At 39.3% G+C, this 16,139-nt stretch overlaps 1 protein-coding gene across 10 annotated transcripts in view; it reads left to right on the top strand.

Annotated features, from left to right (window-relative positions):
- The first annotated feature begins 7,107 nt into the window (after positions 1-7,107).
- Positions 7,108-16,139, top strand: part of LOC105071603 (mitochondrial Rho GTPase 1) — a 100,401-nt gene continuing 91,369 nt past the window's right edge. For 3 of the 10 annotated variants that reach the window (XM_074343061.1, XM_074343059.1, XM_074343056.1), the window contains exons 1-3: positions 7,141-7,553; positions 11,918-12,061; positions 13,069-13,231. In XM_074343061.1, the coding sequence (XP_074199162.1) occupies positions 7,221-7,553; positions 11,918-12,061; positions 13,069-13,231 (640 nt within the window). In that variant the 5' untranslated portion in view covers positions 7,141-7,220. Of the gene's footprint in view, positions 7,554-11,917; positions 12,062-13,068; positions 13,232-16,139 lie in introns of all 10 variants that reach the window. The other 7 variants (XM_074343063.1, XM_074343054.1, XM_074343053.1 and 4 more) reach the window with 7 other exon arrangements.

The following is a 16,139-nucleotide window of genomic DNA, read 5'->3' as shown; positions in this document are numbered from 1 at the left end:
TGTCTGCATTGATCACCCGCCCACTCTGGAAGGAAGGAATCAATCTGAGGAGACAATTTTGGCTGGACCCCAGGGCAGAGAGCTCTCCCGCCTGAGTGCCAGGTCTGGCCCTGCCACCAGTGAGACTGCTGGAAAATTCACTCCCCCACCTCTGTGCCTCAGTTTTTCTCTTTCAAGTGAGGAAGCTGTATTAACTACTGAAATTCGATGGAAGCAATGAGTATTTTTGAGCAACTCCCAGGTGCCAGACTCTGTGCCGAGCCCTGAGAACAGGCAGGGAGCAGATGACGTGGTCCCTGCTGTCACAGATTACAGATGCTGGAAGGCAGCCCACACACGGGGCAGGACAATGAGGTGAGTGTTCAGAAAGGGGAAGTTCAGGCTGCTGTGGGACGTGTGGCAGTAAGTTTCCCCCTAATTGAGGGGGGAGAGAGCGGCCTCCTTCCTCTCAAGAAAGTGACCTTGAAGTCAAAACCTTAAACTCTTTAGAGGTTAGTCAAAGGGCAGGGGGCCAGGAAAACACTCGAGGCAGAGGGAAGAAAACATTCGAAGGCTCCCAGATGGGAAAGAGGAACGGAAAGAAATCTCGAGCGGTTGAAACGTGAGAGGAATAAATCACCAAGGTTTCTGCTCTATAATTTTTTTGTCCCTTCAGGCGATGTGGAGAAAGACACTGAGTGTTCTCTCTTCATTTCAGTAGAGCCCCAGAGGGTTGGGAGGGTCTTTAAGAGATCCTGTGCTTTTTCTGGGATGTTTCCCTTGGATCCCCCAATCAGAGGACAAGCAGCATCACTGGGTATCTTTCCTGAGGCTTCCTGACTACCCAGATGAAGACATGGGCGCTTCCTCTTCTGGCTCCTAAAGCACCTCGAAAATGTCTGTTTCAACACCTGCTGGGTTGTACATTAGGGTCAATTTACTTGTCTGCCTTTTTTTTACACCCATGAGCTCTGTTGGCTGTACTCTGCCACATTCTGAGGATGAGAAGGACAGTAAAGGGGCAGGTCCACCTTCAAAGAACTTACTGCCCAGAGAGGAAGAGAGAAGTAAACAGGCAGTAACAAAACTACCGGAGGAGGGACGTTGGGATTCTAAGGAGCCCCTCCAAGGAGCAAAGAAGAGACACAGAGATGAAGTCCCAGTAAAATGGAATTCCTGGTTTTGGTTGGTTTCTGAGGTCTGACTGGATCTCTGTCTTTAAGTTCCTCAAGGATGCCTCTGTACTCTTACATTCAGTCCTCTTCTCTCATTTGACTAGTTGCTACAAGGAGATTTTTGTTACTTGAATCAGTGCTGACTAATGATGTTCTCCAAAACAGGTGATAGCTATATTGAGTCCTGAAGAATGAGTAGGAGATACTTGGGTTAGGGTGGGGGAAGGCAGAGAAAGAGTGTGTACAAAGGCCCAGAGACAAGAGAGAACACGTCCTGTTGTGGAAATTTCAAATAATTGAATATAGCTAGAGCACAGATTGTTGAGGGGGAGGAGGAATAAGAACAGATTAGACTGAAGGTGGGGGGGATCTGCTTCCAATAATGGTGGAGTAGCTCACATCAGGACAACTATTCCACACATAACAATTAGAAACTCTGTACAGATAGTAACAGAAATTATCTGAAGGCCTTGGAAAATGACCTAAAGCAAGCAGAAACTAGCGAGGAGTTGGCACTAGGGAGCAAGGAATGGGAGGAGTGAGTTTCTCATTTTTTAACTTTTCCCTTGATGGCAGGTGCCAGTCAGTGCCTCAGGGGGCACTAAAATTCTGATGGAAACCTGCAGTCTTAATGATTGAAAAATAAAGGACAGAGTTTAGGGGGACCATAGCAGCTGAGAGGGAAGTCTGGGAAGAGACGGCTACAGAAAAGGATCCCTGAATTCTATATATGATCTGCCTTCTCTCTAAAGGGCCATAACAGAATCCAGAGCTTTGACAATATATCATTCGTAATATCAGGATATGACCATAAATTAGTAGACCTATGAAGAAACAAGAAAATAGGTACTATACTCAAGAGAAAAATCAATCAATGGAGACTAATTCCAAGATGACCCAGGCAAGAATTTTAAAGCAGCCGTCGTAACTATACTCAAAAAATAAAGAAAAATATGATCATAATGAATATACAGATATGAAATTTCAATGGAGAACAGAAACTATAAAAAAAAGGAAGTTCTAGAACTAAAAAATACAATATGTGGAAAAAATTCAGCTCAACAGTAAATTGGAAATGACTGACAGTGAACTTGAAAATAGGTCAATGGCAATTATCCAATCTGAAAAACAGGGTGGTGAGGGGGAAGGACTGAAGAAGTAGAAAGAAAACCTCAGTGACCTGTGGGGCAATATCAAAAGCTCTAACTTACATGTATTGGAGTCCAAGAAAGAAGAGAGAGATATTGAGGCAGAAAAAAATATTCGAAGATATATTGATTGAAATGTTACTGAGTTTGGTGAAAGACATGTAGAAACTCAAGAAGCTTGGCAAACTTCAAGTAGGATAAATACAAAGAAAATCACACCTAGGTCCATTGTTGCCAATCTGCTGAAAACCAAAGATAAAAATAAGATTTTGAAAGCCACCAGAGAAAAATGATGCATTACATACAAGGAAATATTGTTTTTTTTAACAGAAACAAAGGAGGCCAGAAGGCAGTGGAAAGACATCTTTAAAGCACTAAAAGAAAAAAAAAAAATCAGATCAGAACTCTAGAGAGAGAGCACTCAAGCAAACAAAAAACTGCAGAGAAAGAATAAAGACGAAACATCATTAAATTATACACTTAAAAATGATTAAAATGGTAGACTTTGTTGTTTATATTTTGCCACAATAAAAAAATCCAAAAAGGCAGATTTTTTTTTTAAGGCAAACAAAAAAGACATTTCCAAACAAACAAAGATAATTATATGTTTCCAGCAGAGCTACAGTATAAGAAATGCTAAAGAAAGTTCTTTGGGGTAAAAGGAAATGATACCAAACAGAAAATCTGATCTTTAGGAAGCAATAAAGTGTAATAGAAATGTAAAAATATAAGTAAATATAAGACTGCCTATTTAAAGCAAGAATTGCATGTGTTACGGCTTACGGCATCCGCAGAGATACTGTATATGACACCTACAGCAGGAAGGCCTGGAGGATGGAGCAAATGGAACTATACACCTTCAAGCTTCTTATAGTTTACGTTAAGTGGTACAAAATTAAGTCTAAGTAGATTATGAAAAGTCAAGGATGTATACTGTAATCTTAAAGCAACCACTAAGCATATAATGCAAAGAGGTATAGCTAAAAAGCTAACAAGGAAATTAACACAGAATTTTTAAAAGCATTTGATTAACCCAGAAGAAGGCTGGGAAGGAAGGACAAAATGAGTAAGAAATAGACGGGACAAACTGAAAATAAAGAGCAAAAAGGAGACTTCACCATATCAATAATTCGATTAAATGTTAGTGGATTAAACGTTTATTTGTTTTTTATGTGTGTGGGGTGAGGTAACTAGATTTCTTTATGGATTTTTAAATTAATTTTTTATTTTATTTTATTTTTTAGTGGAAGTACTGCTGATTGAACCCAGGACCTCGTGCATGCTAAGCATGCACTCTATCGTTGAGCTATACCCTCCCCTTTAAGCATTTAAATTAAAATGCAAGATGGGGGGGGTGGTTATAGCTCAGAGCTAGAGTGCATGCTTAGCATGCATGAGGTCCTGGGTTCAATCCCCGGTACCTCCACAAAATGAAATAAACAAAATAAAATGCAAGATTGTCAGAGTGGATAAGAAAGCATGACCCGACTACATGCTATTAAAGAGACATTTCAAATCAGAAGACATAGGTAAGCTGAAGTTATAAGCATGGGAAAACATACACCAGGCAGACAGTAACATAAGAAGGCTAGAGAGTCTATACTGAGATCAGATAAAGTATTTTTGCAAGACAAGGAGTATTACCAGAGATAAAGAGTGATGTTTTATTACAATAAAAGGTGTAATTCATCAAAAGACATAATTATCATAAATGTGTATGTGCCCAATAATACAGCCCCAAAGTACATGAAGCAAAAATGGACAAAATTTAAGGGAGAAATAGACAGATAACCATGGATTAAAAAAAGAAATCACATGGGAAATTATATTTATAACTGAATGATAATAAAAATACAATGTATCAAAATCAAAATGATGCAGCTAAAGCATTAATCAAAGGGAAGTGTATAAGAGTCTATGACCTATGGCTGTACTGGCCAATATGGTAACAATAGCCACACGTTGCCATTGCACATTGAAATGTGATTAATGCAACCATGGAAAAGAGTTTTTAATTTAACTTCATTTTATCTAATTTTAAATAATTTAAAAATGAAAAATTGGAGCATTGAAAATTTTTTCTTCAAACACAGCTTAACTGTTTTTGTAAGACTGCATTTCAATATTATTCACAATAGTCAAGACACAAAAACAACCTAAGTATCCATAGGAGGATGAATGGATAAAGAAAACATGGAATATTATTCTGCCACTAAAAGGAGGAAATTCTACCTTTTGTGACAACACGGAGGGACCTTGAGGGCATTGTGCTAAGTGAAGTAAGTCAGGCAGAGAAAGACAAACACTGATGTCACTCACATGCAGAATCTTAAAAAAAGTTGAACTCAGAAATAGAGGGTAGAATTGTGGTGGCTGGCGGGTAGGGGAAATGAAATGTTAGTCAAAGGGTAAAAACTTCCAGTTATAAAATGAATAAATTTGGGGATCTAATGTAAAGTATGGTAACTATAGTTAACAATACTGTATCCTATACTTGAAAGTTGCTAAGAAAGTAAATCTAAAGTGTTCTCACCACAAAACGAAAACAAACAAACAAATAGGAATTATGTGCCATGATGGAGGTATTAACTAACCTTACTGTGGTAATCATTTTGCAATATATACATTTGTGAAACCATCGTGTTGTACACTGTAAACTTGCACAATGCTCTATGTCATATCTCAACAAAGCTGGGGGGTGAAGTAATGTTTATCAACAGATTAATGTGTTTTTAAAAGAGGATGCCCATCCATATCATTCAGAGCTTTAATTCCAATAAAATTTTACTTTGTGTTTAAGAATTATTTGCATAAATTTACAATATTTTAGTTTTGATTGTTAATAATCACTGCAATGATAACTCAATGCAGAAGAAAATTTTAACAAGAGCCTTTTTGTCATAGGAAGTAAGAACAAGATTAAAAATGTCAAATATATACACGTTGTTGCTGAGGATTACTACAAAGTGATCAAAGTGATGACAAAGTTATAAAAGACTTTTGTCAAATATGTATGTTCTTCAGAATACAGTTAGTTCTGTGGAGAAAGTGGAATGGAAATACAAGTTTAAAGAGATAAAAGAATGATACAGTTTCCGATGTAAATGAAGAAATTGTCCATGTATTTTTCCAGCCACCCCTCCCTCCTTTCTTGTAACCACTGCATGTTTTTGCATAAAACCTTTAGGAGGTGTCCAAGAAAAAAAAGTTGAAGTTTTGAAGATCACTGGTTAATCCACTCTGTCAAGAAACTTGGGTGTGTGATGGAGAAAAGAAGTAAAGGTGGCTAGAAGGAGTCTTATATCAAAGGAAATTTTATTCCTTATTAAGATGGAAGATTTGAGCCTCTGTGCCTGGAATCATGCTTATTTTTCAGAAAAGACTGGTTCAGAGAAGCTAGGCGTTCACCTCAAATGAGGCGTCTCTGGAACAAAATCCAGGTAATCTATCAGTCAGAATAGGCTAACATGTTGCAGCAATAAGCACTCACTTAATTTCAGTAGCCTTAACTTATCTCACGTTTGGTATTTGCCTTCACTGCGTGTCCCAGTGAGGACCAGCAGGGGACACCAGAGTACATCTTCATCCCCATAGTTAGGACATCTGGCGGAAGGAGACGCAATGATTTAGTAACTTTTTAAACTGATGGGAAGTTAAAGTATTACTTCCGTGTGTTTCAGGAGTGTCAGAGAAGAGCCAATCCTACGAAACTCCTAGAAAGGGAAAGAGCTGGAAACTTTGATGAGCAGCGCTAAGGACTACTTCCTGTCATTTCCAGTATTGAAAATGGCCACAAATTTGTATTATCTAGTACCTACTTTGAGACCAGGCAATATGGGGTAAAATAAAATATAAGACACTTCAGTTCTTTTCAACAGATCAGAGGGACTTGGGTCCTGCTCTCTCCCATTCAGTTATTGCTGTGTAAGCCTGTTAAGTTCCTTTGCCTCTTTGGGACTGCTCTTCCAGCTCTTAACGTTGTCTGTTGTAACGCACGTAGGACCAGAGTAAGAGAGGAGGAAGAAAGCAAGCCCAGCCGGGGCCACGCGTGCTACTTCAAGGAAAAAACACCAGAATTTTATCCTGTAGTCTATTGGATGATAAGCTTTCAGCCAGCAGAGAGCAGTAAGGAGACAGCAACACAATTCCGTATTGTAATAGCGATTTAAAAAGTCTAGGGGGGTCACTCAACTTTGGCTGCACTTTAGAATTATCTGGAGGAGGTTTATAAAAATATCTGCGCAGGGGATCCACCCGAGACGATGAAACCAGTCTCCTCTGTGAGTGGAGCCCGAACATCGGTATTTTTTGTTTCCCAGCTATGTGCACCGGGTATTCCTTAATCCCTCACTACTTGTCGGAGTGGCTGGATGACACCTAGTGGGCGCATTCTCATTAAGAGTTCTTCTTCTTCTTCTTCTTTTTTTTTAATGGAGGGAGGTAATTAGGTTTATTTATTTAGTAGAGTTACTGGGAATTAAACCCAGGACCTCACGCACGCTAGGCATGCACTCTACCACTGAGCTATACCCTCCCCCCCTTATAAGAGTTCTTGAATCGAATCCGATCCTTTTTCTTCTCTCAAAAGAGTTGTCAGAGTTGCATTTTAATGGGGCGGGGGTGGGAGACATCAAGCTAAAGGAAATCTCTGGGACACCAGCGCGTTCCTAGCGGCTTAGGGCGAGCTGTGACGGAGGGCAGCACTGCCCCAAAAGCGCCGCGGGCTGCGTGGTGGGGGCTCTAAGTCAGCTTTCAGCAGGACTGGACGAAGGAAACAAGGGTGGGTCCAGGATGCAGCGAAGGAGGATGGGAGAGGGAGAGCGAAGGAGGAGCCAGAGAAGACGTCGCGCGGGCCGGCTGTCCCGGCGTGGCCCTGACTTCCGTGCGCCCCGGGGTAGGGCGGGGCGGTCTGGTGACCATGGCGGGCCCTGACAGCGGCCCGGCCATCCCCGTGTGGCTGGCCGAGGACGACCTGGGCTGCATCATCTGTCAGGAGCTGCTGGCCTGGCCCGCCACGCTGCCCTGTGGCCACAGCTTCTGCCGCAAATGCCTGATGGGCCTGTGGAGCTCCGGGCGCCGCTGGTCCTGCCCCACCTGCCGTGAGGGCGCCGCGCAGCCGCTGGAGCTGCGGAAGAACACGATGCTGCAGGACCTGGCGGACAAATACAGCCGGGCGGTGCGCGAGCTGGAGGCCGGAAGCCCGGCCCGTGACCCAGCGCCCAGGCCCCCGCGCCGCACCGCGCAGCTGCGGGTAGGGAGGCGCGACCCGCCGCTCCCCTCTGCCACCTGTCCATCCGCGCCTCCGGCGCTCCGTTCCCCCCATGGCGCTCTTCGCTCTTCCCTTTCCGATCTTGTCTACTTTCACATTAGTTTTCTCAGGCTAAAGGTGGAACCTGTTCTTTGGAAAGTTCAGAAAAATAAGTAGAAGAAATCCTATCAACTTCGGTGCTTTACACCCTGACCTATTTCCACATCTTTCCAGCCTTTCTGTAGTCTGTCTCTCTGAAAGTTTTTTTTTTTTATTGTGTCAATATATGTAACATAAAAATTGCCATTTTAACCATTTTAAAATTTACAATTCAGTGGTGTGATATTTACAATGTTGTGCAACCATCACCACCATCTAGTTTCAAAACTAATCACCACAAACAGAAAAATCTGTAACCATGAAGCAATAATTTATCACTCCTCCTCCCTCCAGCCCCTTTTACCTCTGATCTATATTTTTTTAAAAAATTGAAATATAGTCGATTTATAGTGTTGTAATAGTTTCTGGTGTACAGCATAGTGATTCTCTTACATATTACATATATTTACTTTTTTTTCTTTTTCAAGGTTATTACAAGATAGTGAGTATAGAATATGACCTTGTTGTTTATCTATTTTATTGTTTTTGCTTTCACGGGGGGAGGTAACTATATTTATTTAAGTTTTTTTGATGGAGGTATTGGGGATTGAACCCAGGACCTTGTGCATACCAAGCGCACACTCTACCACTAAGCTCTATCTTCCCCATCTTGCTGTCTATCTATTTTATATATAGCAGTTAGTATCTGCAAATCCCAAACTCCCAATTTATCCCTCCTCAGCCCCTTTCCTCCCTAGTAGTCAGTAAGTTTGTTTTCGTTTGTTTTCTATGTCTGTGAGTCTATTTCTGTTTTACAAATAAGTTCGTCATTTTTTTTAGATTCCACATATAAGTGATACATGTTATTTTTCTGTCTCTAGCTTACTTCACTTAGCATAATAATCTCTAGTTCATCCATGTTGCTGCAAGTGGCATTATTTCATTCTTTTTTATGGCTGAATAATATTCTAATATATATATATACACATATATATGTATATATATACCACATCTTCTTTATCCATTCATCTGTCAATGGACATTTAGGTTGTGGCCATGTCTTGGCTATTGTAAATAGTGCTGCTATGAGCACTGGGGTGTGTGTATCTTTTTGAGTTTTCTCCAGATATATGCCCAGCAGTGGGATTGTGGGATTGCTGGATCATATGGTAAATCTATTTTTAGCTTTTTTTTTTTTTTTTAAGTCTAATCTACTTTCTGTCTCTATGAATTTGCCTACTCTGAATATTTCAGACAAGTGGAATCATACAATATTTGTCCCTTTGTTTCTGGCTTTGGCTTCTTTCTCTTGCCATAATGTTTTCAAGATTCATTCATGTTGTAGCATATATCTGAACTTCATTACTTTTTGTGGCTGAATACTAATTCCCTTGTATGATTATACCACTTTTTTTTTTATCAATTCATACATCGATGGACATTTGGACTGTTCCCATCTTTGGGTTATTGGGAGTAACGTTGCGTTGAACATTGGTATACAAGAATCTGAGTTGCTATTTTCAGTTCTTTTGGGTAGGTGTGGGATTGGTTGGTCATATGGTAATTCTGTGTTTAACTTATTGAGGAACAGCCACAGCAACAATGATATTTTGCATTCCCACTAACAAAGTAGGAGGATTCCAATTTTCCCCAACTTTTGCTCCTGGAACTTAAGTCTGTTGTCTGTTTCGGCTGCAGTCTTTGCCCCAGACACCTGCAAGTTTATCTTGCTTGCAGCACTTTTGGGAAATGCTCACCACCTTTCTGGTCCAAGCTCCAAGTTACGTGAAACAAGTATGAGTACCCTGTGTCATTCCTTCAGGCAGCCCCCAGCCGGGTTGGAACAGACATACAGATTTGTGAAAAAGGTCTGCTCTGCTCCTTCAGGAACTGGGACTAGGGTTTCACACTGGGAATTTTCAATCCTGTCACTGAGCCAGGGGGGGACTGGGGCAGGGGCAAGTCAAAACACCACATAACTTTCCTACTGCCACATTGCTCTTTTTTTTTAATTAAAAATTTTTTTTACCCTTAATAGAGGCATTGGAGATTGAACCCAGGACCTTATGCATGCCAAGCACGCACTCTACCACTGAGCCAAACCCCCCACCCCCCAGGTTGCTCTTTTTTGATTCAGTGTTTTCCCGAGTTCTGACAAAGTTGGTTCTGACAGTTTCTGCTTGTTCCTTGTTTTGTGTGTGTGCGTGTGTGTGTGTGTTGGCGGACAGTGGAGGGTAAAAGAACTTATAAAAGAGCCCACTCCTCTTTTTAAAAATTTAATTAATAGACTGTTTTTTAGAGCAGTTCTAGATTTACAGAAAATTGAGCAGATAGAACAGAAAGTCCCCATATACCCCTCCCAGATTCCTTTATTATTAATATCTTGCATTGGTTTGGTACATTTTTTAAAATTCATGAATTATTATTAACTAAAATCCATAGTTTACATCAGGGTTCACTCTTCATGTTGTACAGTCCTATGGGTGTTGACAAATGCATGAAGTCATGTATCTGCAGTTACAGTATAACAATTTTACTGCCTTGAAAACCCGCTGTGCTCTATCTCTTTGTATACCCCCACCCCAACTCCTGGCAACCACTGATTTCTTTGCTATCTTTTTTGTGTTGCCTTTTCCAGAGTGTCAGATACTTGGAAATATACAGCATCTAGCTTTTTTTAGCCTGGCTTCTTTCACTAAGCAAAATTACGATTTGTGGCTTGATAACTCATTTCTTTTTATTGCTGAATAATATTCCATTACATAGCCATACCACAGTTTATCTATTCACCTTTTGATGGGTATATTGGTTGCTTCCATTTTTTCCCCACTATAAATAAGGCTGTTGTCTTCTTTTTGATTATAAATACAGCATTATCTCTTAGTTCCTTAAAACTCTTTATTAACATAGTTTATAGTGACTGAATATATTTTCCATTGGCTTTATATATATATAATATTTTTTTTTAATTGAAGTATAGTCCGTTTACAATGTTGTGTCAATTTCTGGTGTACAGCACAATACTTAAGTCATATAAGAACATACCTATATTCGTTTTCATGTTCTTCCATTGGCTTTTAAATTAAAACAATTGTCTGTGGATGGTAGGATATTGGATGATTTAAAACATTTCTTCTATCACATTCTCTGCATTTTCTAAATTCACCACAGTGAGTGTGCATTTCTTTTATGGACAGAAAAATCAACACACTTATTTTTTAAAGTTCTTAATTTCCTCAGGTGCCTGGATAAGGGTCCACTACAGAATTCTAGCTGCCTGTGTATTTTGGAGACCTGAAAATTTAAGAGCAGACAGTGTTACTGGTAGGCAGTCACCTCCCTCTATAAAATAGCCTGATTATAAACTTCCAAAACATATGCTATTTTGAGACACATTAGTGATTCTCAAAGATGAAAAAGGTTCTGGCTCCAGTTTTTGAGGTTCCATAATTTTAAAAATGAAAAATGTCCCAAAAAAGTTATTAAAAACTGCTTTATTTAGAGTTGATGAACATCTTGTATTGCTGTGGCTCTGTGTAGGACCCCCTTTGGAGGTAATGCAAAGTTCTCCATGGAGGTCTGGGCCCCGTCTGCTTCTGATGACTGTCACCAGGTCTTGAGGTTGTTGCCAGAATATGTTGGCTGCAAAACTTCCTCCCACTCCCAACCTGGCAGCTGAGCAGATTAAGCTCTTTAAGTGGAGTTGTTTAGCATTCTCGTCAGAATGTTTCTTTAAATGTGAAGGATGTCCATAAACAAACAAAAAGAGCTTTCATCTCTACATCACTTTAGAGTCTCCAAGATCCTTTCACAGTAAATCTTTTTCACTGTTGAAGAGAAGGAGGGATGGTCACTTTCATTTCTGAAAGGAGTGATGAAGACACAGGATGATTCAGAGGTGAGAGTGGAGCTCACTCCTGAGCCAAATCCCTTCCACTCACATTATCAGCCACCACCTCCGCTGCCAAATCTCCAGGCTCTCACCCCATTTCCTCTCTGACTTCCCCTGTTCAAAATGACCCCTAGGCTTCTCTTCATGCTTCACTCCAGTCCCCCTATCCCATAGATGAACTCTGGTTCCCTGATATGGCCACTAGACAACCAGCGGGGGGAAATGGGCATGCAAAAGTTCCAGGGAGTTTACCTCCCTACCTTCTAGTACATTTTTGTCACTTCCTTGCCTGCTTCCTTTATCCAGCGTTTACAGCTCCCTCTGTGTAGAGCTGGCTCCTGCATCCAGCTTTGCGTTCTGCTTTGCTCTTTTAAAGGTGGAGGCACACAAGAGCATCGCAGAAGTTGGCAGGGAGCTGGCAGAGCTGGTGGAACAGCTTGTAGATATTGTCAGGAGCCTTCAGAGGCAGAGACACATCCCAGAATCTGGAGCAGACAATCAAGTGAGCATCCTGGCTGAGGTAGGCTCATCTGGGAGAGGGAGGGAAGGGCCAGGGGGCGGGGCTATGGGCAGCTCCCCAGGACCCCGAGGGAGCAACGTGAATATGTTTGCAGTTAAAGGAAGCAGTAAATCTCAGTCATTTCCCTTGCTCTTCACTACCAAACATGGATGATGGGGAGTTTGGAAGGCTTGAGGTGAGGTAGGGAAGCTTCAAGCAGGCTAGGTTCCATCCTTATCACTCTACCTACCCAGCTCTGGGATCACCAGTGACCTCTGTGCAAATCCTGCGGACATTCTAGCTCTTTATCTTCATTGACCTTTCAGCAGCCTTTGACACAGTCGACTACTACATTATTATTATTTTTTTTAATTAAAAAAATTTGGTGCAATTTTTAATGGTTACACTCCATTTACAGTTATTACAAAACATTGTCTGTATTCCCTGTGTTGTACAATACGTCCTCATAACCTGCCAATACACCCAATAGCTTGGACCTGCCATTCCGCCCCCAATGCCCCCTTTCCTCTTCTGACTGGTAACCACTAGTTTGTTCTCTACATCTGTAAGTTTGCTTTTTTTCATAACTTCATTCTTTTTTATTTTTATTTTTTGGACTTAAAAAAATTTTAAGTATAGTTGATTTACAGTGTTGTGTTAGTTTCAGGTGTACAGCAGAGTGATTCGGTTATACATATATTTATCTATTCTTTTTCAGGTTCTTTTCCATTATAGGTTATTGCAAGATAGTGAATATAGTTCCCTGTGCTATACAGTAGGTCCTTACTATCTATTTTATGTCTGGTAATGTGTATATGCTGATCTCAAACTCCTAATTTTATTCCTCCCCTCTTCTTTCCCCTTTGGCAACCATAAGTTTCATTGTTTGTGTCATTTTTTTTAAGATTCCACATACAAGTGATGTCATATGGTATTGGTCTTTCTCTTTCTGGCTTACTTCACTTAGTATGATAATATCTAAGTCCATCCATGTTTTTTTGTTGTTGTTGTTAATTATTTATCAATAGGCTTTGTCAGGTGGGGTGGACCTTTCCTTGGCTTCTCCAAAACTAGTGACTTCCGACACACCTGATGGGAAAATGGGAGACATTCTGCGTGACCTTGAAGAGATCCAGGAAAAATTACGAGAAAACTTCACGTGGAAAGAGGCCCTTGAAGAACAAATGCAGGGTAAGTGCATTTTATTTGGTAGAGGAGGTTTAAATATGGATGCTGGGGAAGCATTCCATGACTTTGTTTTTTGGGAACAGGATCCCAGAGCCCAGCAGCCTTATCCTTGTGATGCAAATGAGGAAGGAGTGGGCCGAGGTATTTTTGTGGCTGGATGTGTTTTTGGACCTGCCTGGACCTATGATGTAACACAGGCCCTTAATAGATAGAAATGTGTTTTTTAAGACCTATAAATCCAGAACTTCGGCCTGATTTTGCTAGCTCACCGCCCATCTGTGTTATCTACCTGAGGAAATTCAGAAATTGGCAACTTTTTTCCACTAGTAAATGTCTTTATGAACAAAGCATGCAACTTTGTAAACAGTTCTTGATAAATTCTATTCAACTGTAATCTCTAGCGAGTGTGTTAATATTAAATAGTAACAATGTAGAAAAGAACCTTTTTGTCCTAACTCTGTAGGTTCTCTATTGTCCCCTGGTTATGACTGAAAACAGTTCACACCTGCCCCGTAGACAAGCATTCTGGTCTTCCTGCCAGCTTTCTGTACTTTAGAGACATATCTCTTAGAGCTTTTAAATAATTAAACCATCTTGCTCTGCTTATAAAGTTTCTTATTTAAATGGAGAGATATAATCCCTTGGGAAAAGTTTCTTAAGGAAACCAGTTAAAGCACAGTTTATCAGTTGTTTCAGAAATTATCTAAGAAATATCACTTATACGTAGAATCTAAAAAAATGACACAAATGAACATATTTACAAAACAAAAACAGACTCACAGAAATAAGTGCCCTCTTGGTTCCTGTGTGCTCCTAAATTTACATTGGATTCCTAATTTAAAATCTAAAATCAAGCTTTTAATAACCTTTAATGAAAAAGAATATGAAAATGAATGTATGTATATTCATGACTGGGACATTGTGCTGTACACCAGAAACTGACACAATGTAACTGACCGTACTTCATTTAAAAAATGAAATAAAAAAAATAAAACAAAATCAAGTTTTAAATTTGGCGAGTAAATTTAAAATTTTTAATTCAAAAATCAATATCCAAACAATATAAAAAGACATACAATAAAAGTCTCTTTCCCACTTTGTCCAATTCCTCTTTTCCCCCATCTCAGTTAACCACCTTTAACTAGTTTTCTTAAGTACATATTCAGAATTTATTTGTGCAGGTACAAGCAAACATAAATTTTATATTCTTATCATCCCCAATATATACTTTTTACACAAAAGGTAGCATAGTATATACACTGTTCTGCATTATGCTTTTCTTTTTTACTTAGTGTATCTTGATACCTTTACAAATCAGTACCTCGAGCATTTTCTCTTTAAAGCTACATAATATTCCAATTTAGGGATTTATTTATCCAGCCTTCTCCTGATGGATGCATGGTTGCTTCCAATTGTTTATAATTACAAACAATGCTGAAATCAATAACTGTACAGACATCATTTTATATAGGTGCAGGTATAATTGTAGGCTAAATTGCCAGAAAGGATTTCTGGGTCACAGGGCAAATTCATTTGTAATTTTGATATACATTGCCAAACTGCTCTCTGATTGTTTATACTGATTTACACTCTTACAGAAGAAATGTTTCTTCCCACAGCCTGCCAACAGAATGTGCTGTCAAACTTTTATAATGTTTTTCCTCCAACCTAAAGGGTTAAAAAAAAGTGATATATGAGTGTATGGAACTTTTAATTTGCATTTCTGCATGAATTGTCTACTTCTATCTTATGTTGTTGGTCCTTTAAAATTTTGATTTTTAGGAACTCATTGTAAACCAGTGAGATTAGCCTTTTGTCTGTAATATGAATTGCAAATTTTGTTCTCCAATTTGCCATTTATCTTTTGATTCTTTTTAGCGTGGGTTTTAGAATGCCATATAGACATTTTTATATTTCCAAGCAGTAAGTTTTATCAGTGTTTTCTTCTATGGCTTCTAGAGTTTAAGTTTTAGTTAGAAAACTTCACTACCCCAGGTGGTATGTGTGTTTATGCACTTTTATATTTAAATCTTTGGTTTCACATTTTGTATTTAAAATCTCTGATCCATTTGAAATTTATCCTAGCATGTGCCCTAGTGAATTTTTTATCCACATGGCTGGTCCCTGTATTTTTAATTTATTTTATTTATTTATTTTTTATCGAGTTACACTCAGTTTACAATGGTGTGTCAATTTCTGGTGTATTAAGTAATAATATTTACATAACACCACTTTAGAGACATATCTTTTGTAACATTTTTATATTTAATGGTGTTGCTCTGATTGAAATGTTACTCCTTATTCAACTGGAGAAACGTGATTTCTTGGGAAAAGTTATGACTGTTCATGATTATTTAAGTATGCATTTTTAATTTTAACTTCCGATTGTGATAAAACACATATAACAAAATCCACCATCCTAACCCTTTTTAAGTGTACAGTTCAGTAGTGTTAAGTACTGTGCAACCAAGTTTCAGAACTTTTTCATCTTGCAAAACTGAAGCTGTATAGCCATTCAGTAGTAAATTCCTGTACCCTCCTTCTCCAGGCCCTAGCAACCACCATTCCACTTTCTGTTTCTATGAGTTTGATTACTCCAAATAGCTTATGTAAGTGGAATTATACAGTATTTATCTTTTTGTGACTGGCTTATTTCACTTAGCATAATGTCCTCAAGTTTCATCCATGTTGTAGACTGTGTCAGGATTTCCATCCTTTCTAAGGCTGAATAATATTCCATTGTATACATATATCTACCACATTTTGTTTATCCATTCATCCATTGGTGGATATTTGGGTTGCTTCCACCCTTTGGCTATTGTGAATAATGCTGCCATGAACACGGGTGTATAAATATCTCTTTGAGATCTTGCTTCCTCTTTTGTATTTATGCCCAGAAGTGGAAAATGAT

Source organism: Camelus bactrianus, chromosome 16 (assembly GCF_048773025.1).
Source record: "Camelus bactrianus isolate YW-2024 breed Bactrian camel chromosome 16, ASM4877302v1, whole genome shotgun sequence".
NCBI classification, from domain to species: domain Eukaryota; kingdom Metazoa; phylum Chordata; class Mammalia; order Artiodactyla; family Camelidae; genus Camelus; species Camelus bactrianus.
This window is presented reverse-complemented; position numbering and strand designations above follow the sequence as displayed.